Here is a 24,910-nt window from a genome sequence, read left to right on the forward strand (position 1 = left end):
ACTTCATTACTTACAGTTCAGAAAAAATACTTACAAAACAAACTGAAGAGTGAAAGAAGGGTAAGGGCCATGCTGATATGAAGGGTGTCGGTTGCACTGCAGTCCATTTTGGATTTCTTGCAGGAACACACTTGTAATTTCAGTTCTGTGGTGTTAGTCAGAGGTGGTTTTCCAGAATCTGTCACTGAGATTGGGATGTTGTAATTGGCCTTTTTCAGGTTTTGAAGCAGGATGACCTGGGCATGAGTATCTGCAATGGATAAGGTGAGAATTAGCTGAATAGCAGTTTTTTGGAAGGGAAGAGGAATCTCCAAACAGCATCAGACATACCACAGTTACTTATGGAAATTAAGAAGAATCTGAGAAGGCTCTAAAGAAAATATTAAAGAACTGAATTAGAGGTAAGAAGCAGTCACAGAAATTCCTTCACGGGCTGAGAGCTAATTGCAAATGCACTCCAAACCCCAACAAAAAAGAAACAAAGAAAAGGTGCCTCTCTCATATGTGTTCATATAGAAAAGCAACGAGTCCTGATTCAGCCAAGGTCTCTCGTTCAAGTGCATCCACATTTTTAGAGCTTGCTTGAAAGAGCCCCTTTTGTCCAAAAACATTATTTGTTCTGCAAATTATTGGCAGAACTTGCCAGTGGAAGGTAATATACTAATGAAGTGCCAAGGCATGTCATCCCCAAAGCAGCCCAGAGGGAAGAATAAATTTGTTTGCCACAGGAAAAAACCCTTCTTGCAAAGGGTACAGGCAAAGCTGCTTAACTGCAGCAGTGAAGGGAATGCTCCTCTGAATCCACAGATCTGCTCCACCTGAGCAGGACAGGTGGGTCACAGCAGCTCTTGGTACCCAGGTGAGTGTGCTGACTCTTCTAGGGGGTTTGAAGGAGTGGTGGCTTTATAGTTGGAGAACTGCAAAGAATACGACTCCTCCGCCTTGTCCACCACAAGCTGCAGGCACCTGCAGACATCATATCCATCTTTCTTTTTTTCTAAGAATAATATAAAATGAACTGCTAAAACATTTGATTATGACAGAGGTTGATAATACATGCTAAAAACCAAATAGTAGTAATCTATGTTACAAAGAAATGTAGCAGTTTGTGCCCACAATTTGGCATAAGAACACTTTGCAATGATATAACATCTGCTTTGATCGTACAAGTCCCAGTTTATTTGGGTATTTTATTTGTGAAGAGTTCAAATACTTAAAATTAGGAAGTTTTTAAAGTACATTGCTAAAACCCATGCACTGGTTTGATGCTGTCCTATGGCAAAGTCTTCTGCATCTCATGCAAACTAATTCCATGCCATGAAATACAGTAATCTTTACAAAACTGTAAGTCATTGGTAGCTAAAAAAGTTTGGCCAACATAATAAGAAAAGGAAAAAAGCTCAGATTTCAGAGGAAAATGCAGACAGATTATTGTCCCACCAGGCTGGTCTGAGCACAAACAGCACAGGGTAAAGCAGCAGCAGCAATGGATCCATCCTGCAAGACTTCTATGCACAACTGCTCCTGAATTCACATACTGGGCAGCCTCAGGGTGACTATACAGGGAATTAGAGGTGGGAGGGCTAAATGCATAAGAAAAAAAGTAAGAGACTTACTGTTAACCTTGGCGATTCTCCACAATTTTTCCGGGCCAGACTGCTTACTCAGTTCAAATTTGAATGGGTCTGTGTTGGGATGAAGATCTTTGTCTGATGCCCCTAGTACCACTACCCTGAGATCTTTTGCATCATCACAGACTTTTGCCAGTGTCGGATAAAGGGATGGGACATTGTCATTGACATCCTCCAAGGTGATGTGTAAAGTTCCTGTACCTGTAGCGGGAGGGTTACCTATATGAAGAAAACAAACCTATTTTTATTAAACCATACTTCCACAAACACTTGCTCTTACTTGTACCTGCATGCTTGCAAAGGAAAATAATTTTTATAGTTCGTACCTCTGTTCTGTGAAAATTATTACTTTATAAAACAAGTCTTTATTGTAAATTTGTTGCTGTATTTGCAGAATGCAGCCTGATTCTCTGCAGAATGGATAATTATTCTAAGAAAACCTCTGCGAGAGGAATATTTTGAAGTTAAAATGTGATTAGAACATGAATAGATATCTGGAAAAGAATCTGTTCATAAACACATACTGAGAGAAACGTAGTGGGAACCATCACCTAGATAGACAGTGTGGTATTAAAAGAATCAAGAATAAGACAAGGAAAAGGAAAAATGACAGCAGAGAGGAATCAATTTATATGGTGAGTGCCCATAAACAGCACAGGACCAGATCATTCCCCAACAGCCCTCAAGGCCATATTTAGTTATGTCAGCAGAAGTGAAACCTGTCAACAAGCAACTCTGGAAAATTAGATCTTTTATTTACCCAGAGCCACCCTGTGTTAGCAGTGGAGTTTCAAGCTTTCTCAAATTATTTGCCAGGCTGCCTCAGCCCTGACCTGAAAGAACCAGCTTCAGAGGTGAGGGTGTTGTTTATTCACCACGGCACTGCTACAAGCCCATGTGCCAAGGCTGTGACTGACAAACCAGCTGTGGCACTGGAAGTGTTTGTAAGGGAGACGTCTGCCCGCTGGGAGCCGGACTGAGACTAGCACCTCATTTCACAGAGGTCAGAGAGGAGCTGACAAGTGGTAATAACTTTCAGCCAGTACAGACGTGTGCCATGGTTGAGCCAGTAACCTACTGCTTTCAGTGTAAAGCTCATTATCTTATTATGGATCCCTCTGCCATCTTAACCAATCTCAAGGCTTTCTGAATGCACGTTACTTCTTCATTGTACACCGCACTTAATAATTTCTCATTGGAAGTGCTGCACTTCTGGGTTGTTGGTGTTACTCGTTTTTCTGGTTACACAAGATCTATGATCTCTGCACTTCCCTTGGCTATAAACCCTTAGCAGGCAGGCAGGATTCAAGAGGTTGCACTTAACCTGTAAAGCACTAGTGCGATGTGTCACAGTAGTTTTAAGTTTAGCACTGAAAGAGGTACGCTTTAGCATAATTACCCTGCCTAGAGCAGCCCAATAAACCATGGAATTATTGCTGCACTGTGAGCACATCCTAAGGGAGAAGTAAATACCCTGTGGTCTGGATCTGATAAACTGCTAGCTGTAGCAGAATGCAATTAGTCCTTTCAATAACAAATGTTACTGATGGTGACACTTCATCTGTTTCATGCACACATAAATGCATAACAAAGGGAGAATTTTCATAGTTCTTTAGCTTTGCCTCCCCTCCTCATCTTGCACTTTGTCATCAGAAGGGTTAGGGTTGAGTTCTTTTTAATGAAAAAGAAATTATTTTTCACTTTTTATTGGGCTAATTGAATTTGCAGAAAGACTCCAATACATTTTTTGTTCTTGATATATTATTAAGTAAAGTCATACAGCAGAATGGATAAAAAGACATTCGAGTATTTGAAATATGATCATAAAAGCCAGCCTTTCATGCACTTAATTAAACTGCTGTCTTTAATTTTCAATGCATTATTTCCACACTGGACTGATAATGTCTTATGCACTGCCCTTCTTATCTTTCTCTGAAGTCAGTAATATTAAAATCTGCCTTTTGAAATTAAGAAGCCAACAGCCTTATGAATGTACTGTTATTTTGTCAAACGCAGATATAGCTGCATTTTCTCTGTCATGCTAATGTTTCACTATCTTTGAATGGCTTATGGCCCAGTCAACTATTACGCACAAATAGAGAGAAAGGAAATTGCTTCTGTCCATTTCAATGACTTACTCACTTGTTAGTTTATTTATAATGATTTAAATGAAATATTTTGGTGATTTATGAAGACCTCCAGAAGAAAAAATGTCAAGGTCATAAACTGAAGTTTGTTAACACACGTCATAAAAAATAGAACAAAAAGGGAACTGGGGAAAAACGGTCACAACATATCCATTGGGAGTATGTGACTTTTGCAACTTTGACAGTATTATGCCTTTGAAATAATTCAAAACCCCCATGATCTCCAGACAGTTTTGGTTTTGAAATTAATGATTTCCATAGCGTATTTTAATTTTGGAAAAAGACTTCTCTTAATTTGTATTGTAAAACCTTGCAGCTGAAAGAAGAATTAATGTGTAAACCAAGACATAAAGGGCTCTATCCAACAGCCCTTGGTAACAGCTTTTGAAAAGAGCTCCTCTCCCATTTTTACCACTGAACTGAACCAGCCATTTTTCCTGAGCCTGAACACGTCAAACCTTCAGGGGCCTTTGGAGCCATTGGGATAGAGATCATTTCAAATTCCTGCTAAGGATCCCACAAGCGGCACAGCCGTGAATATGCTACGATAAGTATATGAACAAAATATCATTCCTTGCATGTGTAGCTACTAACACAGACTGAAGGATAGGTCATTTCATACTGAAAGAAAGTGAAAGCTTGGTATTGAATCCTGATTTTAATAACCTAGGGCAAGTGTAAGAACCTTAACGAGTAATCTTCAATGAGACCGAAATGCAAGTCAGATCTTTCAAGTTAGTTAGGGTCTGTGGGACTGGAACTTTGATCAGCAACACCAAAAAAATTACAGATTCATCTTCAAACATGCTGCAACTGGAAAAGTGTGATACCCTTGTCTGAATTGGACCGGGACAGTTAATGTCTAATATCCCAGCATACAAAGCTTCTAATAGCAGTCTTCAGTTAGGCCATAGCTACTGCTGGTGTAAGATGCAACAAGGGAAAAATAGACTAACAAAAGTAGTTCTATTTCATGAGTCAGAGAGTGCCATAGAATATGATAAAGTCTATTGTCTGGGAACTAGATTCTGGAACGCAAGGGACTGTTACCAGGAGATGTAGATGTTAGATGGGATTTTAGTGCTAGCAGCATAAATGACCCTGTTGTTACCTTTGTTTAAAAATAAGTTTTCAAAAAGAAAATCATAGAAACAGATACTTTGCACACTTCTTTTGTATATTTGAATTTTGATGAAAAGCCATGAGAATTATTAGTAAAATGTCTTTAATTAATTATAAGCCCTCTGTAGAAAAGAACAGCCAAGAAATTTGAAAACTGGCATTCAGTTTTGGTCCAAAAAGTTCCCATAGGAACAGTAATGTCATTTAGACATCTAACTACTCAAATGAAACTGCCAATCAGGTAGTTAGTTTCTTAAAAGATACCAATTACACACAGTGATGGCCATGGACTAAGATGACATTTCTCTTAAGTATCAAGACTGGCAGAAAATGGCATGTCTAACAAGCAATCATATGGTTGAATGGCTGATGATGCATTTAATCTGGGCATAACATTTTTATGGACATGAAGAGCCATTTCATGTTCCACTTTCTAGTTTTTCTGCATAAATCTGATGCTGTTGTGTACAGATTTCTAATATGGCTGAGCTGCGCTCCATGAAATTAAAGGCAATATCTGAACTGCTTTGAAACTGAATTAAGACATTTCTAATCAGAGTACATTCAAATACCAACAGCTTTCATTTATTTGAAATGACTGCCAAAATAGAGTTAGGAATTGCCACACAGCAGGTGAGATTTTCTGATAGGTCTTGCACAGTAAGAAGCCAGCCACCCCTAAAAAGTTGATGGAAGTTGAAGACTTAATTTTTCCAAAGGAAAACTCATAATGTGTCTGGGGGTTTGTCCACACTACATCCTATTTCTCTGCACAGTGTAAACACACGTGTGCTTCTATCACGTGTTTGTACTGTTATGGTCACAAATGACTGACAGAAGGGCCCACACTGCACGAGTGAGCACACAGCCATCTCTCAGTGTCTCACCATGTTGTTCAGGGGTATCTAAAAAAGCTTTAAAATAGGCAATGCAGATGCTAATAACTATGGAGCCTCAAATTATTAATATGAAAGTTGGTTTTCTGTGTTTTAACTCGAAGTGTGACTTTCATGGAGCAGTTTGAGTTCATGCTTTTTTTTTTTCTTTTTGCTTTTACTTAATGCTGGGAAGCCTTGGGGAACACAACACAGGCTACACTGGCGGTATCTGGGCCAGGTCAACTTTCCATCTTCATGTTCAGTAGTGTTTTTCTTCACTAACTGAGCTCCATCAACCACCGCAACAGTGGGAGACACAATTTAGGTACTTCATTGTTAGAATCCCAACAGTTACTATGTTTAGACACTATAATCTCTTCTAGGAGTACAGCTGAGCATGAGGGTAGTTAAAAATAGCCATCCATCTAGACTAAATCACCAGTGTGTACTTACACAGGCTGGTCAGAAACATTTTTCCAAACCAGCAGAATATTTTCAAGATGGAATAGATGTTTAACTGCATATCAAAAAGACAAAAGTAATGGAGATTTATTCCTTTTCTCCCAGCTTTCCCTTTCCAATTCACCACAATAACCTAAATTACCCTGGTTATATTTTCCAAGTGTTCAAAACCATATAAAAAGAGCAGATTTTGACATTTGAGGCAATGGTGAATTTAAGTTGTCCTTGAAAATGAAAATGTGTATTCCTTAAAGCAGAATTAAACTGTTGTCTATCCTACCTTGAGGTTTCTGAGTTCTGAAATTTTTAAATCGCTCTTTTGGAATAACTGAGGTGTATTTTTTTTAATTATTTAAAATATTTTTATTTTAAGATTGAAAGGATATATTAAATGAAACAATTGATATAAAAAGAGTATTTGGGTAAATAAAATTTAATTTGTGAAAACCAATAAGAAAATCCTCAAGATTTCCCTTCTAGTTTGATGCCAAACTTTGACCTGATCTAAAATAGAACAAAAGTTTCATAAGGGAAAAAAAATTATCAAACACAAAAAAGTGCATTTCCACATGCTACATGAAAACAGGCTTTGAATAAATCAGACAAAAGTCAGTTCACTTGCAAAAAATATAGTTTGTTTAGTGATAACTGCTAAAGAACAAAAATGCCAGACATTGAAGTCAAAAAGTGTTAAGACCTGGAGACAATGAAACTGCAGGTTTCCTCTTACATTTAGAAAGTTCACCTAATGATATCAAGAGCTAAACATGGGGGAATCTTTTCTATTTAGAGGTCTAATGGTTTATATCTTACAGCAAAGGAATATTTATGTAAATGCCTTTACAAAACAAAATATAATCAGAAACAAATATGAAAAAAAGGAATTTAAATTGAATTCCTTCTTTTTTTTCAGACCACCAGAGACCTTGGGTTCTGGCAATGTTGATCATGTTTCCAAAGAAGAAAAATCAACCATTCTAGAGAATCCAGCTGCCACAGAGATCTAAGCCACAGTATTACTGGAAGCCGGAACAGTTTTTTAGGAAGAATGGGGCATGAATTGTCTCTTTTCACATGCTCGTTATGAATGGTAAGATGTCTTCTGTACTCATTTCTTCTTATTAAATTAAGCTTCCAGCACCATCAAATTAATACATATTATCTATGCCCCTCTGTGCCATGATGCAGAAATTACAAGGCCATTAATTCCTAGAGCAAGCAATAGGGTATCCATTGCCATATAGATTCCATCTCAAGCTGACAGAGTGGAAACGATTCTAAATTTTACTAGAATATTTGTGGCTTACCCTGTAGCAGCAGTTTTTAATCCACTTGCAGTATCGCTTATATAACCCAGAAAGCTCAATTCCAACATTTTTTTTCCCCACTTCTACATTTTTTGCTGGCTAACAAAGTTACACAGATACAAAATGAGTGAGCAATTACAGAAAGAACAACTTCTTCTTCATATTTGAGCAAGACAAAAAAAGCCTTCGAGTATGTGGGTTTGCTAATTTCTGGCACGATTACCTTTCCTTTGAACCATCATGAATAAAGCCTTATCTCTTAAAACTTCCATAAACTAAATTTGGATCCTATTCATATTGAGGTCAATTTGGAATTGCAATGATGCCTACAGAATTTCCTTCGTTTTAGTGTCAGATGAAGGACTGCCTCCGGTTTCTCCTTCGATATAGACTTTTAACCAACATTTCTAATTTCAGCTTTGTCTTTGCCTGAAGAAGAGCACAACAAGAAAGGAGGAGAACAAGGAATGAAAAGAGCATTGTAGAAGTTCCTAAATTGCTTGGAGGGAGCTACGTAGCCAGACTGCACGGCACGTGGTTAGGCTAAGTAACACGTTCTCTCTTTAAATTACTATACTTCAAATCTGGGCTGTGAGCAATAATGCTTCATGCTTTCTAATGATCCTGCTATGAAAATCTAAACACAAATGTCTGTCTCCTCCCTCCCTGTTCTTTTTTTTCCCCTCCGTATGCTGTTTTTCTAATCAGAAAATGTGTGCGTACGCGGTGGTTTGGCAGCAGGTACCCCCAGGGCAGGCACAAAGCCCACTCAAACAGGCCTGTTCCAGTTTGTGTTCAAGCCCAACTCATCTTAACAGTTCAACCAAAGCAAACAGAACTGGTAAGACTGGGGAGAAATCAGATGTATCTGAACACTGGTCTCAGAAATGCCTTGTGCTGACATCTGGTATTAAAGAGGTCCCAAATTTCCCGCTCATTGAAATTTCATATGCATTATCTCTACACGTTGGCATACAGATATTTTTCAAAATTATGAAAGAAATAGTCTTTAAAAGTTACAATCCTTCATTCATCCACTCAAATAATATATGCAGATCCTATTTTTGAGTAATTACATTTCAAAAGAGCACAGCTCTTTCAGCATATCAAATTGCTACTGACATATGCCATCCGTCTTAACTACTGTTTTCAGCATTCTAATTTCTTTTTCTAATCATGAGTCCGTGATGACAAATTAAAACAATATTTTGTGTGCAATTCATATTTTACTGAAATTTAAAATGGCAAGAAAAGGATGAGTATTCAATTTATTTTCTCTTCTCAATTAATATAGCAATTAAGATAAGGGATATAAAACTGGCTTAATTGAGTTGCCATGGCAACTAATTGCCTGATTTCTTCAAAAGTAGCATGTTTTAGGTGGAATCAATCTGTGGTAATTTAATTACGTACATCATGAAGCAAGAAGACAGGTTAGATACATGTAAGGAAAAGTTCTAATTGCAAGTTGTTACACATCCCTTTGTTACTCCAGTTTTTTCTAGATGTTGTCTGTTACTGTTCATTACACATAATACAGAATGATAATTTTTCATTTTAATGATTAGAGGTATTGAGACTTGCACAATAAATGAGATTTGGAATTGCTTGGGTGTAGTTCAGCGGTCTTTGGAAATGAGGAAAAAAGTGAAAACAGACCCTGACTTGCTTTTTACTTTGCTTGTGCAACAGGGAAAATGAAACAGTGCTGCTCAGCTAGCTAATTTCTACACATGTAACTCAGTGCAGCCTGAGAAGCAATATCCAAGTACTCCTCCATATCCCTTAACCTTTACCTTGCTCAGATACATGTGCTCTATCAAATGGAGGCTACTGCTCCTGTGGATGGCTGCCATGCAAATGCTTATGCTTCAAAGTTTGCACAAACCCAACTTTGTCCCATTATGAGCTCATTCTCAGATTAAACACAGTTCATGACACTTGAATGTGTTAATGAGTGTCTATCTGAGCAGGAGGAGGTTGCTCCCTGGCTTTGTGCAGGTGGTACTCTACCAGGGTGGTGGAGAAAAGTGAGGTAGGTGACAGCACTTCCAAATCAGCAGGGCTTTGTATTAGTGTTCCATCACTTCTCACTGGCAGCTGACAATGTGAACAGCATAGCTGGTTTTACCATGTATCAGGCAAAAAAAAAGATAACCAAAGCTTTTTCTCCTAAAGAGATAGAAAACATTCCACAATGGGGACATTAACTAGGGTGTCATGGCCCTTCCGTAATAACATGAGTGATTATTGCATAACTAGATTAATTCTAAACACATTTTTTTATTCATCACTCTTTAAAAAAAAGAGAATTTTAGCTATTTTAGATTTCACACATTTTCCAGATATTTTTGAACTTTCCCTCCAAAATTTTCATGTTTTGCTCCTCCCTTTTTTTTTGCTGAATTGTGACTCTCAGAACACAGGAGAAAAAAGACCATTCCTGGAGAGTTTTTAGCATGACTGACCTTTTGAGGAAAGCACACAGCTTTACGATAGCCCAAATACCACAGTGTATCTGATAGAATCTGTAGGATGACACTACAGCGGGGTCGCACAGCAAACCTCCTGGATGGTCTATTGCAAGCAGATTCCTCAAACTCTAATAATTTCCCCTCTGTATTTAACATTTGCCTGTTAAATGTTGTACTGTTCGCTTGTGATGATACTGCATTGTTTTTAGTGCCTGTGGCAGAGGTGTTGGATCTCTATGATCCTTGGGGTCCCTTCAAACCCAGACCAGTCTATGATTCTATGATTACAATACTGAATTCAGGAAATAAAATGATCACCATTATTGGCACTTATGTTAATTGGATGAAACCTCTGATGTCTTCCAAGTTTGCATAAACCTGACTTTGTCCCATTATGAGCTCATTCTCAGATTAAACACAGTTCATGACACTTAAATGTGTTAACTCTGCTTCATGATATTTCCTACCAGTGTTTAATTTCTTTTTTAATAGACCAGAGACTCTATGTCCACACAAGTCTTTAATAAAAAGAGTTTTCAAATTCTAAAGACGCTACCTTGACCTTTACTGAAATCAAAAGTACAGAGAAAATTAGGATATTAATTCTAAAAAGTCCTTTTTAAAGTGAAATTTCCCCCAATAAAAGGTCAAACTTTATTATCTATAAAATTAATACTGTATCCATCAAATTTGCTCTTACACATTGTTTCAATTATGTTTGGGAAAGTATGGGAACTGTTTAGATCGGAAATAACTACTTTTGTCTGCAGTTAATTTGATAATGCTGAAGAACAGTATCAGAAAGCTAAAAAAGAATATCTCAAGCACCCAGGTTATTTCCTGCAGTGAAATGATTCCATTTTCTACAGTCCATTCGTGGTTACTGGCCTACTGCTAAAGAACAGTCTGGTGATTTACTGACAAAAGATAAAGATGTGATGGATTTATACAAAGGACTAGCAAGCATGAAGCTTCTGGTCTCCCTTCTGACAGAAAGCTTCAATGTTTTGCAAATAAAAATGCCCTGGCACTTGTCCCTTACACTGAAGTGGAATAACAAGAAGCCAGTGCCTACTGAATCCAGGGTAGATTCTCCGTTGCCATCAGTGAAAGGTTTACGAGAGTGAGCTTTGGTTTCAGCTGTCTCCATTTAAAAGAGGTGGTCATGGACCGTGATGGGACAGCATGGGACATTATCTTTTCTGTAATTATTTAAGCTCTAGATGCTATGAGTACTAGCAGAAAATAGTATGTTTGTTTATTGGTTTAGTGCATGACTCTGATCCTTTAGCAAAAATCTAAGGTCCGAGGTTTTGTTTGATTTTAGAACCTTGCCTTATTAGAAATACTGTTATCAGTTAGTGCACAACTCACAGGCACCTTTGCACGGTAAGCATCAGGTTTGAAACCCTTTATACTGGCAATTAACAGCATTAATTAACACTGCTGAAACTCCTGGTGGTGCTGTCAGAAACCAGCTTGGGGGAGGTGGAACTTGGAGTGACACGCGGACCTGCCACAGAGCCAGGCTGCCTAGGAAGCCTCACAAGCCCCCTCCACACGCTGCAGTACTGCACAGTGGGCATTACCCCCAGTTAAGAAAAGGAAAGCGGATGGCAGCTCAGACATGCTCAGTGCATGTGCCAACACAGATTTAATTTAGAGATGACAGGCCAAAGGAGATAACAGCCCAGCTTGAATGCTTCTAAGAAAAGTACCTCTGGTTAAGTATGGGTGCTTTTTCCCTGTGCTGCCTGTTAGCCCCAAGCCTCTTAGCCAAAGCAAATGCCTTGCTCCAGTGGAAATACCTCTGGATTTTCAATTTGCTGCCCTATCTCATTTGGCAATTCTTAATCCTGACTTTGGCTGCCCTCTCACGTAACATTCCTGCCCGTACTCACTGGTATTAGCTATGATACACTTACTAACCTGAAAAAATAGAACTGCAGTTTGTGGACAAAGCTATTTTAAAGAGAACATATGCAGGTATGTTCAGTCTGATTATTTTTTTTCTTCTTTTTAAGTTAACATAAACTTCTTTCAAACTGCTGAAATAATTGTGTATTCATTTTGTATTATTCTACCATAAACTGGCTTGTCACCTAATGTACTAGCCCTTTTCAAGATGAACATTAGCTATGACTAGAAAACTGTAGTGGGTTTCACAGCTTTGTTAGTGCCTGGAAATAAGTTGGGGAACACCTTCCAGGGTGCAAGGGGAGGGCAGAGCGTGAGACCCCCAGACATGCATGTTGAGGTCAATTATAAAACCTCCTTGGCTGCTTTAGCCACAGTCTGGACCGAGACTCCAGGCTGGCAGCACCTATGTGCAAAGGCAGCATTGGTCCCTCTGCGAATGGAAGGAATCAAACTGTGAGTAGACAGTGGGTGACCTGAAGCTCGCCTGTCCTGCTGCAGGCCTGCCCAAAGAAGAGGATGCTCCCCAGCAGGCGGGACCAGGGACAAGATCTGGGTGTCACTGGGGGTCAGCTGGGGCTCCAGAGGAGCTCCTGCTCCTCCCCACTCCCCACTCCCAAAGATTCCACTCTTATACAGACCAGCAGATAATTTTTCCAGTTACCAACCTGCCTCTAAGTTTAATGTGTTTCACAAGCTGTTTGGTAATTAATCCAGTGATACAGACCACAAGGTTAATATCAGCTATTTAAGTTCTGCTATTTACTGCCACTTCCACATGTGGCTGAGCTACATACAGCGAAGTAGTACAATACTCCTGAATGATCATTATTAACACCTTGGCATGACAGTACTAAATGCACACATGTGGTTTCTAATTACTTCATTCAAAGAAGTCAATAATGTTGGAGTAGATTAGCTCCTGTGCTAACAGCACTGCCGAATTACAAATAATCACAGCAACAGCCGCTTGAATTAGATGCTGACTCTCTTGTTTTTCCAGAATGAAAAAAATCCTAGGAATTAAGAGATGTCATCTAACAGTGAGGTTCTTGGCTTTGAAGAGATGAACATCACATGTTACTGCCCTAAGTGCAACATAAAGGTATACCCAAAAATCCACTGTCATTCGGACTGGCTTCCACAGTTGGAGATACTCAGCTTCTTGTTCCATCTATTATCTTTGAGTATATTGGACTCCACCTTTACAACACAAGCAACTTTGTCTGATAATTCCTTAATAAGAGTATTATGAATTTTTACTTTCATCCTAAGATGACATTTCCCAAAGAACCAGATATCAAGATGCGTTTTAAAAACCTTTATCCAATAGAAAGTAAAAGAAGTAACTTTAGTGCTACATTTTTCCATGGAAATTTCCTAAGAAAAATGTATATGAATATATAAGTAAATCATCATCTCAGCAGAATTTTTTTTCTTTTATACTTAAGGCGATATTTTCTCTTTCCTGTCAGGCCCTGCAAATGTTCCCTGAGTCATGTGGTTACAAAAATGTAGAATTACTCTCCTAAAAAGAACATTTTACAATTCATCACCAGGGCTAAACCAGCTGCAGCTGTGAAAAAGCATGAGCATATTAGCTGTTATATGACGGAGAAATCTTTTATTTATTTTGTGCCTTTAGCTCTGGAGATTTGGAATGTTCAAGATTTTCTTTCTTTCTCTGCTCCAAAGTCACTCACTGAATTTTCACTAGATGGTTTAATTTTGCTTATATTTGACAGAAGGAACTTTATTCCACACAATATGTAAAAAATATTGCATTTTAACAAGGGTTTTTACTTATATTTTTATTGTCACTGTCACTGTATTGAATAGAATAGAATTCAGCATATCAGGGATGAGTTGTTATTGGTATTTAGGTGCCTTAGGCTTACTAACTGTTCAAATATTATGAAGAAATTAACTCTGATAAAGATGATTTATTACTTTCTAAGAACATTCATAGACTAGCTGCATCTAGCATTAAGATCTCGGTGCAGGAATAAATGTGTGAGATGTAACTGTAAATCAAAGCTGTTCTAAATTTGAAGGTTTAAGTTAATTTCTCTTTCTTCCATTTGCTACAATGATCTCTAATACCTTTACATGGCCACCTAGCAAAGTGCCAAAGCATATGCTTAACCTTTCACATGCACCTTTCCAAAACAGAAAATTTCAAGCAAGGAAAAAAAGTCACATTGTTTAATAAATAGGATCCACAGTAGTTACTCACCACTGTCTATTGCCAGGAAGAGAGCAGTGTAAATGTTATTCTGAACATAAGGAGATTCCCGATCCAGGATAGCAGTAGTGCTGATGGTACCATTGGTCGGGTTAATTTCCAGCCAGTCCGCAGGATCCTTGTAAACCGAATACCTAAATAAATACATAGAAATTGTTAACAAACTGTGTATTTCAACATAAACCAATTGCATTGTTACATAAGAATATGGCTTTGCACTCACTGGCTTTCGTAGAGTAGATTTCTTAAAACTTAAAAAATTCAATTTAAAACTTGTGCCTTCCTTTGGAAACAGTTCATTATGTGATGCTTATCCCCTGACAGAAGGGACAGAGATGTTTGAGTCAATGTCTTTGGATACAGGTGTTGCAAAGCTTAGTACAGAAATCAGTATTTAAAACATTATGGAGGACCTGTTTCCTACTGTTGTGTTACACAGCTGGGTACCTGAGCACTTTCAATGGACCCCTGCAACAGCACAGCTATATACAGACATCATGAATCCTCTCACAGTTTTCCTTTTGCCAGAATCAAAATTCTGTCTGGGTCAAGGGTTATATTTTTAATTTCTTTTTTCAAGTGTTTTCCATGTTTTTCTTACAGTTAGTTATTTTGGATGAGGCTGGAAATGAATTAATTTGGGCAGTATGGCAGAGAAAAGAGTTCAACTGTGGCTACAGAGCTGGTTATACGCAGACCTGGTTTGCACACATTTGTACTGCAGTCTGTGGTCTGTAGTTTCCCACTTCTGATGAGTTCAAAGAGATGCTCAGAATCTTGAAACAACTCAACCATGCACATGTTATCTAAATAAGGATTCAAAAAGCTGCCAAGTCATGATCCCTCAATACAAGATTCATTACTGTGCTTCCCTTTGTGTTAACCAGCACAAATGTTTAGGCTTTGATACTGGAAACAGAGAGATTGTGGAGTTTAGGTACTAGGACTGCCCTATGTGACTGAAGTAATAAGAAGAAAGTTCATGAGTAGGGCCTAATTTTCTACTCAGTTAAATATATTAAGTAATATAAACACATGGAGCTGAGTTAACGAGTACCAATTCCCTCTCCAATGACACGTGTTAATATTTTAAACCAAAACTCCAATCACATAATCAATACGTAGTACAAGAACCTGTTTACCTTTTTTGTAGTGAATTGTTATAGGTCATAAACACCCTTAGAATCCTTTACAGCCCTTTTAAGTTGTAAGTGATTGACATGAACACTGTAATTGTTTAATGAGTGCCCAGCCATTGCCTCATGCTGGCATTCATCTAAAAGGTGCCCGATGTGATAATGCTGCCAAAAAAATATTTATCAGCACAACTATTTTCTGAGGGAATAATAAAAAAAAGTGAATGTTAGGAGGGTAACCAAGTAGCTAAAAGGAAATACAATGGCAGTTGCTAGAAGAGGAAAGAAGAAATTGCAGGCCAAAAAAGGCAGATGAATTCTTATTTCAGGAGCTTGTTTTGGTCTCTTCTGCTCTCTGGAAAGCAGAAAAATAAGCTGTGATAAGCTGCTAGATCCCTCCAGCAGACTGGTAAGGGATGTCCATTATCATAGCTTGCAAGGAAGGACAATGTGTGGCTGTCCTATCCAGCTGCCTCTGACCCCCAGGCCTCGACTCAGAGCTCTCAGTCCCATACAACTTGTGCTTTTTCACAGTTATTTTGATCAGGCAGAGTTTGAGATCTTTGGATTTCTCCTGGGACCTCAGAAAAGCTGGGCAGAGCCACAGCTCTAGCTGTCAAATGTCCTAGATGGCTGTCAGCACCGTTCATTATTCATGTGGCACATTTCACTGTTAGAGCAGTAGGTCTGATCATTGGCCAAAGGTGAAAGAAAACATGACTTCGTGCACGGCTCAAGCTTAGGTTCTGTCATTAAGATGACACTGTAAAAGAGAATGAAGAATGGATGTCTTCTGTCCCTCATCCCAGGAACTTCCTTCCCTTCCAACATTTGAAATAATGCCATAGGAAGGAAGGTGTCATTAAGCAAAGATGGATTCTCCCCACACAGTGTAACTTAGGCAAGATCAGAACGGATTTGACTTATAATAGCCTTTGAATAATACATTTTGGACACAGACACCATATTACTCAGCAGGAAGAAAACTAAATTGTTAAAAAGGGAAAAGTTCTGGGCAAATCGGTTTCCTCATGCATAAATGAGGCAGTGCACGTACTCAGGCCTGAGATATACAGGCCAGAAACAGAGACATCTTTCCCCAGCCCACAGATCAAGAATCCATTACAACCGGATTGGTTGAAGGTGGAGCAAGACTTGAATTTATGCCTCAGAGAGCACAGGGCTCCAGAGTCACTATGAACTTGCCATGTGGCCCACGGGTCCATCTAAATAAACTATTTTATAGAGTGACATTACACTTCAAAGATCAATAAAATACTCTTATTTCAAAAGAATGATGGTACAAAGAAAAAATAGTGAGTTTGGTCTTTGAAAATCAAAATTGCTTTTATCAGAAAGCCTCCTCTTAGTTCATCAGAGAAATACCTTTCACCAAAAGAATCATCAGTTGCCTCAAAATTTCTTTGGTGTACCTCCAGGGGAAGTAGGATATTATCCTATGGAAGATAATCATGGTAATTTCAGAGGTGCTAACAGACAGCACTGCCTACGTGATCGCTGTTCTTTACCAAGACCTTGCTTCAGGCTTGAAAAACTCAACCTCCTTGGGGCTGCTGAATGAGATTGACTTTTCCAGGATACGTAGGAACACACAGGTCTTCAGGCAGCCTGTTTCAGGATCAAAACTTCAATATATTCAGCCATGAAAAATCCCACATTTCTATGAGTTATTATTATATTAAAATGAAGGACAAATTTGGAAACCAGAACCTTTTGGAATTTATGAGAAAAAGAGACAAATAGTGAAAAACTATTTGGCTTATTCATGCTCCCACAGGAGTCACTCCTGGCTTCCCTAGGAGCAGAAATTATCCCTGAGGAAATATGTGTGAAACAATCAAAGGCAAATGCTACTACATGGTGAAACCTTCCATCAACCCTACACGTCCTTCCACTTAATAACCATTTAAACATTAATCAATACCTGAGCTTTATCTCCCATAAAACCTGAGTTACTAGAATAGTAACGATGCAGATCATTATTTCATTTCACTTCTTTGTTTCTTTTTTTATTGTTGTTTTTATAACTTCCCAACAAAGGTACGCACAAAAATATGAAACAAGGGCAGCCTAAACAATTCCTAGGCTATTGTAAAACTGCAAATTCTCAATTAACCCTGAAACAATTTAAGAAGATTCAACACTTCTAAAGTAATGAGAATTTAAAATGGATTGTATTATCTTCCCTGATTGCTCTACAAAGCACTGTTGGCTGTGCAAATAAAAAGCGGAATTGTATAACCTGTGATTTGGCACAGGATATTGTGAGAGTAGCACTTTGTCTTTCCCACCACATTTTTTACTTATTGTAAGAGTACATTGCAGCACAGTTAAGATGATTGTTCTTTGTTCATTTTTTTGACGGCTCTGCTAGCAAGAGGTTTAGAATAGACTCATTAAGAAAAGCACTATAAAAAATAGTAGTGTAGAATACAAAGCTTCACGTCCTACTTTTGACTTTAGTGGGGTCTGCTGATTGCACAGCAGTTTGGAAAATCAGACCATTTTTAGGTGGTTAAACATGAACTTACGTTCCTGCGTGTACCCACTCAGTTTTGGTAATCATAAGCACACCGATACATCTGTATGGAACTATAGAGAACTATGTTCTCTGGTGTGCCAATTACTGTTTATTTTGGACTTACTCGACATTGCGGTTATGAAATTTAGTGCTGCTTTGTGGGGTTTCTTTATTTTCTTGGGTGTCTCTTTTTAATTTTAAACCATGCCAACAGCTTACAGTTCCCAAGGATTTACATGCCAATAGTGTAACCTATTTTGTCTGTGACCTCCTTGCACTAGGTTCACATCCTTGCAGTCTCTACAAGCCATGTGTTGCGAAGGAAAGAAAAAAAACAATTCCCTTAGACTGGAAATCATCTTCAAAGTGTAAGTACACACCTTAGATACAGACCTACAAGCAGACGCAGAGAGACTGTAGATGAAGAGCAAGAGAACACAAATCAAAACATGCACTTAGCCTATTTGGTGCAGAACTAAAATAAAGCATCAAATATATGGAAATAACTGAGAATTTATAAATGGTATCTTCTTGTTCCTGTAACACAGGGAAATAATTCAGAGAGCACCTCCTGGGCTTGCTAGCAGATGTGACTGTGCCGGTGGCTGGCAGCTTGATTAGCACAGAAGATCATTACACAGAACAGTGGTGATAATATGGACATGGAAATCTAATCAGAGCCACAGCCTTGCACTAGCCACAAAAAGAATTTCACAGCCGACAGTGCAATAGCCCAAGGTGTCACAGGAGAGCAGCTAGGCAGAGTCAGATGCTGCTCTTGGCAAGGACTTCCAGCCCTTGGTAGTTGCCAGACTTTTCCCACGAGGAGTCAAGGGGTCTTGGCTCTTTTGCTTTAACAGAGAGAGAAGGCAGGCAAAATGAAGCAGTGCCAAATCTGTGCTGAATGGCACATCTGCGCCAGTTTGACAGGCGTTAAGGTGAGCGAGTCGGAGAGGTTAGTCAGGGTGGTAGTTTTCAGCCTCACGCACATGGAGAGTGCTCAAGTCACGTTGTACAGACACTGTAGGGCCAGGCAGACACAACAGGAGGGAAGGGGTACGGCAGCACTGGCTGATGCTGCAGGTCTGCTTTGCTACGATGATACATAACAGGGTGAGAGACCAAGCAGCAAGTTGACACTGTGGTGAACCAGGATGTAAGGCTGGTCTGACTGAGTTAGGGCTTGGAGAATTGTACTTCGAGTCCTGGCTCTGTCACAATGGAACTAGGAAAGCTCTGTAATTCATGCTATGCCCCCAGCTCAGCTTTAGAGTGGTGAGGATGCATATTTCTGACTTGAAAAGCTGTTAAAAGGATAAAATCTGTAAAAGGACTGGGAACATACAGCAATTAGGGACATCATAAGTATGGAGCTAGAATAGAAAGGAATAAACTGAATTGCTTTCTGAAAACGCTGAAAGATATTTACTGCCTTTTTCAAATGGTGTGGTTGCTCATCTCCCTAACTTTTAAAAAATTATGTTTAAAATAGAGTTAAACCCAGATGAGTAAACATTCGTGTTGTCTGTGACACATAGGTATCTATATATGCCTGTATATGCTTACTGGCCTTGGGTGGAACTGAAAGAGTACTGATAGTGAAAATTTTCATACCATTTCAGTCTGACTGGTGGGAGTTGACATCAGAAATATAACAAAGCTTATTCATACATTACATTTCCAAATCATGTTTGCTGTTTTTAATGGACCCTGGTCCCACTGACTTAAACATACAAATGCCAGTTGGACAGACCCTGTATTTCACCTACGAAGTATAGCTACACATTTGCATTTTGAGTGGTGAGTGCTCACAGTATCCACATCCCTACACATAGTTCCCCTACAGTTAGGTAACACCCCGAAGTTATGTATCTCCCATTCTCCTGCTGGTACTATTCCATATAATGGCAGTCCCTGAAATTTCTACCTGCACTTCATGAACTAATCAAGTAAAATGATCAGTAGGGAAGGTAACTTTGTATTCTCTGTGCCTAAGAGCTCAGCATGAGATCTCACTTTTACCTCTGAATGCAAAAAACCCAATATCTAAATACAGACATTATGAAATCTTCAAATTCAGACAATGTGAATTTCATCTCATTATATCAAGTCCACCTGAAAAATCAAGTGTGACTACCTCTGGAGAAAGATCCACAGCTATTTGGGAGAGTCCAGTGTAGTGATTACAGCGTAACTGCAGGTGCCTATGTAAACAGCAGCAGTTCTAAGGGAGAGACACAAACACTACACAAAAGATAAGTGTAACTTTAACAGTCTGGATTAAAACTGCACAGTGCTTCATCTGCTTTATGTACAGATGATGTAATGTAGAGCTTTGGAGATCAACCTGCTTCCCATCATGCTCCATCTTTTCCACTGTGCTATCATTACCTTTTGCCTGCACTAATTATGGCAGCATATGGCACCAGAAAGAGTGGAAAGGGAACCTTACTGCAACACAGCAATTCTCCAGCTGAAATATACTCCAGACTCATTAATGATGACACACGGCAATTTTTCTGCTATTTGACTAGATGATAACAAAGGTATTCCTGCTCCCATACTGGTTTAGGTTATGAGCTCTGGGAGAGCAACTTACATTTCATACACAGATACTCACAGCCTTGCACAGCAGGGACTCTAATTGCCAGCCCATGCCGAATGACAACAAACCCAGTAATTCTCTAACATATATTACATCTAACATTCTCTAATTATATTAACATTTGATTTTGTAAAGATTTTTTTTTAATGTAACTTCCAGGCTTTTTTTTTTTAATTTTAAAATGTTTATGTCAGTGAAGCCAGTGGATGAATGTCTTTGGAGCAGCTGTGGGTTTTCACTCGGTTTTCACTTTCAGGTTGCAAGCGAATATCCAGGTTTACTTCCCATGTTACGCCCTGATACAAAGGTACTGGCTCAAATCTGCTCCTGCAGACCCTCAACGCTCTGTTCTACAGGTCAGTAACATGCATCCTTGGTTTACTGTGACAAAGCATGCCCAAACAATAGAAAGGAAGCATTAGCAGGGATAACCAAATTCACCATATTAACAAAAACTTCTGGCAGCGAAATAGAGACTGTCAGTAAGGCTCATCTTTACCTTATCATCCCATTACAGTATACTTACCAGCAAGCAGTTCTGTGGAGAATCAGTTATTCAAAAGGGCTTTTCATACCTCTCAACACTGCTCCTCACCCGCTTTCCTATTTGGATACCCAAATAGAGTTTTCTTTCTGTATGACCCTTGAAGAGCTCTACAATTTATACTGATCCCTGTGACAGGATGTCTTTGCACCCTTCTGTGTGAGGCAGCCTCAGAGGCTGGTAGTTCACTGCTCAATTTGGCAATGCCTGGATCTGAGCCTGCATGTGAGCATTGCACTGGTTTACATCTCTTTCGATAATCAGCGATGGTTTGTAGTCCCACAAAGTGCCAATGCCAACCTCTCCAGTACCTTTGGTGCTGACCAGCCCTCAGAGTTCTGTGCCTTCTTTTGCAGCTCCTTGCAAATGAGTGTGAGCAGTCAGTGTTGTCAGAACTATAAAATTACTCTCACAGGCCCTGGATCATGACAATTTCAACACGACCCTGCCGTTGCTTTGGGTGTTCTGTTATGCAGGCATAACCAAGTAATAATTCAAAGCCAAGCCTTTTTTCCCCCATAATTAGCAATTCAAATGACACTACCTGAAATAACAAAACCGTGTCAACAGGTAAACGCCTGTGTGTGTGGGAGAGGGAGGGTAAAATCCGATCCGCACTGGTTTTCGTGCATACACCAGTGACATTGCTATGGGCAAGCAGGTACACAGTGCTACCATGGCACTTGCTAACGCCCCTATTCCAGGCCACGCTCAACACCCTGCTCTGTCCCTGGGCCTCCTGCTTCCTGAGGGAAAGTGTGACTCAACTTCTAGGCATCCTGACAACTTGATGTGCTCTTTGCTATAGGGCTACAGTCTGCACACAGGAGACTGGGCTACGGTGCAGTTCAGGCACACTTGGGATGTTTGAGGACCCAGAGTATCAGTTTGATGGTTTAGGGGAACTGGAAACATTAAGTATCCATAACAGAGTTAATGAAGATCCCTGTTGAATAGCAGCAATAGGTTTGCCATCCCATGTATGGGAATAAGAAGATATAACAACACATCAGCCCAGCTGAACTGGTTCTTTAGTTGGAGCGTTGGGTTTTTTCATCACTGTAACATGAATCCACAGAAAAACCCTGCGCTAAGCTCAGTGCTGTCAGTAGAAGCCTGTCACTAGTTCTAGCTAACTTAAAGCTAGCCCAGATACCTATCCACCGTGCTAATGACACAACCTGGAGAAGCATTTCCATAGCAGGGAAAGACTAAAAAGTATCCTGAAGATTTCATATCACAGGGAAAACGTGCATTGCCACAGACTTGTATTGAGACAAAATGTAAGCATTGCTTAATCAAAAAAGCTGCAGGTTAGAACAGAGATGACAAATGCAACAATTCTGGTGGCCCATTAAAGGGCTTTTTCAGATCTTTTCCGGTCACTTGTATAAATGCACATGTTGATTACCAATCCTCAAGGCTTTCAGAAACTGTCTTCTATTGTCTAACTTTGTGATTCCACAAAAAGATCACTGACAATTTCAAAGACCTGTTTTGAATCTTAAACCTAACCACGTCTGGCCAAACCATTGATGTAGATAACTCCCTCGTAACTGTGCTCTGTTAACACAGAGTTAAGAAGCCCCAACAAGCTTCAAAAGGTGCCATTAAAAAGAAAATAAATCTAATCTGTCATTGGTTTGTACTTTCCATTCCTATATTTGACTTACACACTGTGGTTGGCAAACTAAGCATGGTTAGCCATCTTTTCCCATTAAATACATGATCATACAAAAAGCACACGTTTGAATTTGGATTGAAATGCTGTTGCTATAAGTGTGGCTATATGCTAAATGTGCAGTAGGCTGTAAAATATCACCTGCAGAGCTCTCCTGCAGAGATTTGAACATGCTCAAATTACTTTAAAATTCTTTAAAATTAAATAAAATAAAATATACAAGGCAAAATTAACCAAAACATACTATTATTAATCAGAACAAACATATCAATCGCAACATCTAAAACCTAAAAAAAATCACATTTCTGGCAACGTTGTTGAGAAGGGTATTAGGTCAGATGCGTTTTTAAACTTACTGAAGACAGAGGATTTATGTGATAGCCATTTTTCAGCTTCATGGAACATATTTATGGGCTCGCAGACTGTCTGTATTTTCACAGGCTGGAAATGTCAACTTAGACTATGATTTAAAAAAAACAAATTAAAATCCCCAGCAATGTTGTGCCACAAGTCACTCTGTGTGGTTTTGGTCACCGAAAATTCGTTTCCCTTTGATAAACTGGACATACTCCAGGGTGAATCCATTAGCCACGCACCAGTGCATCGCTCAGCTCTGCAGGTCAGGCACGCCAATCTTTGTAATAACCCACTGCAGCAGCTTTTTTCTGGGTGACCCTGAGGTGTGTCTCAAGTTTTGAGGAGTTCATGTACAAACATAAGCACGCATGTTGCATATTCTAACCCTATCTGAATAGGCATCGTGCTTCTCTGGCTTCAGTGCCAGTCTGGCAGATGAAATAATGTACTAATCCCCTCCAAGTGCATGCGTATCTGTTCGGGTATACGGGATATACACACTGCTAAATTCAGTGGTGCTGCACAACACTGATATACGCTGCTTTTTAAGGCTTAAGGTTTATACACATTCATGTTTTGGTCAGATAGTTGTCGTTAATATCAGTTTTCCATTGATTCCATCTCCAGAAAAACTCATTTCAGCTCCGTCTAAAGAAATGTGTATTTTGCAGAGACCCAGGAGCAGGAGTACTGGGGTACAACAGGGCTGAGTGTAACCCTGAAGGAGCTCCACAATTTTTACCAAAACCCCTCTGTGCTGGCTAAGCACAGAATATTCCTTGGACAAGGTTACATTTGGAGCCACCCTCTTTCAGACACATTTCCAGTTTATCAGTGGTATATAGATATTGACAGGAGCCTGCCCAATGCTTAGGAAGGACAGCTTGGCTCTGCCACAGCCTTTCCTGGCTGGTACCTGGCTTCTGTCAGGAAGCCACACAAAAGTCTGCTGAAAATGTAATATATATCTTTCAGAGATCTTTCAGCTATTTTTTTTTATGACTGAAAGAGTACTTTTTTGATACAATGTATTTTAAAAGGCAAACATAATACTGAAATGGAAACTTTAAGCACTACTTGGTGTATGCCAATACACCATTATAGTTAGAAACACTGTAACGTTCTATTTCCACAAGTAAAATTCCAATTTAAAATCATCATTTAAAAAAATAATCAGCTAGAAATAATAAAAATTAAATCCTGCTCCCCCCCAAAGTATATTTTATACAAGCAACAAATCTCGGCAAGAATTGTTGCTGCTTAAAAACAAAGCAAATAAAAATAACAAAAAACTTGCTTACTTCAATCTTTTTTACAGTTAACCTGGCTGCAATATAAATATTGATTTATATGGATGGGAGGAGGTTAGAAAGCTGGTGTCTCTCTCTCTCTCTCTCTCTGTGGAGTTTTCTCTTGGCCAAGGGCAGACCTGGTAGAGAGATGCAAGTACCACTCTCAGAAATGGGTTCTGTCTCATTCACATAAAGGTGAAGTATTGCCAATTCAGGCAAATCTGAGCATATGGGGCAGCGTGGGAGGTCAAAGGAGAGAGCTTCAGCCACTCATCTTTAGTTCTAATGACAGATCGACACATACACGATGGTGTCTCCTGCTGAACTGGAGGGACCACAGTGGCTGTGAGAGTCGGTGTTACTGTTCTGCATGGGGCTTTGAGGGCGATGGGTTCCATGGCTCAGACATTAGCAGACAAGCATTTTTCAGGCCGGAGCTCTAATCTTGTAGATTTTAAGACAGAAAGATCTCCCTGCACCCTGGGGGAGCAGTTTGCAGGGCTGCAGCCACACTACAGACAGTATCTGCTCCTGTTTCCACCCGCAAATTGCTTTTAAAGTCACACAGCC

General features: G+C 39.3%; 1 protein-coding gene across 1 annotated transcript in view; it reads right to left on the bottom strand.

The window, feature by feature from the left end:
* Positions 1 to 24,910, bottom strand: part of CDH13 (cadherin 13) — a 477,887-nt gene that overhangs the window by 14,564 nt on the left and 438,413 nt on the right. Inside the window, exons 11-13 of the mRNA XM_084270008.1 lie at positions 14,175 to 14,317; positions 1,617 to 1,850; positions 35 to 250 (exon numbers count right to left, since the gene is read on the bottom strand). Coding sequence (XP_084126134.1) covers positions 35 to 250; positions 1,617 to 1,850; positions 14,175 to 14,317 — 593 coding nt within the window. The remainder of the gene's footprint in view (positions 1 to 34; positions 251 to 1,616; positions 1,851 to 14,174; positions 14,318 to 24,910) is intronic.

This window comes from Gallinula chloropus (genome assembly GCF_964237585.1).
Source record: "Gallinula chloropus genome assembly, chromosome: 13".
NCBI lineage: Eukaryota > Metazoa > Chordata > Aves > Gruiformes > Rallidae > Gallinula > Gallinula chloropus.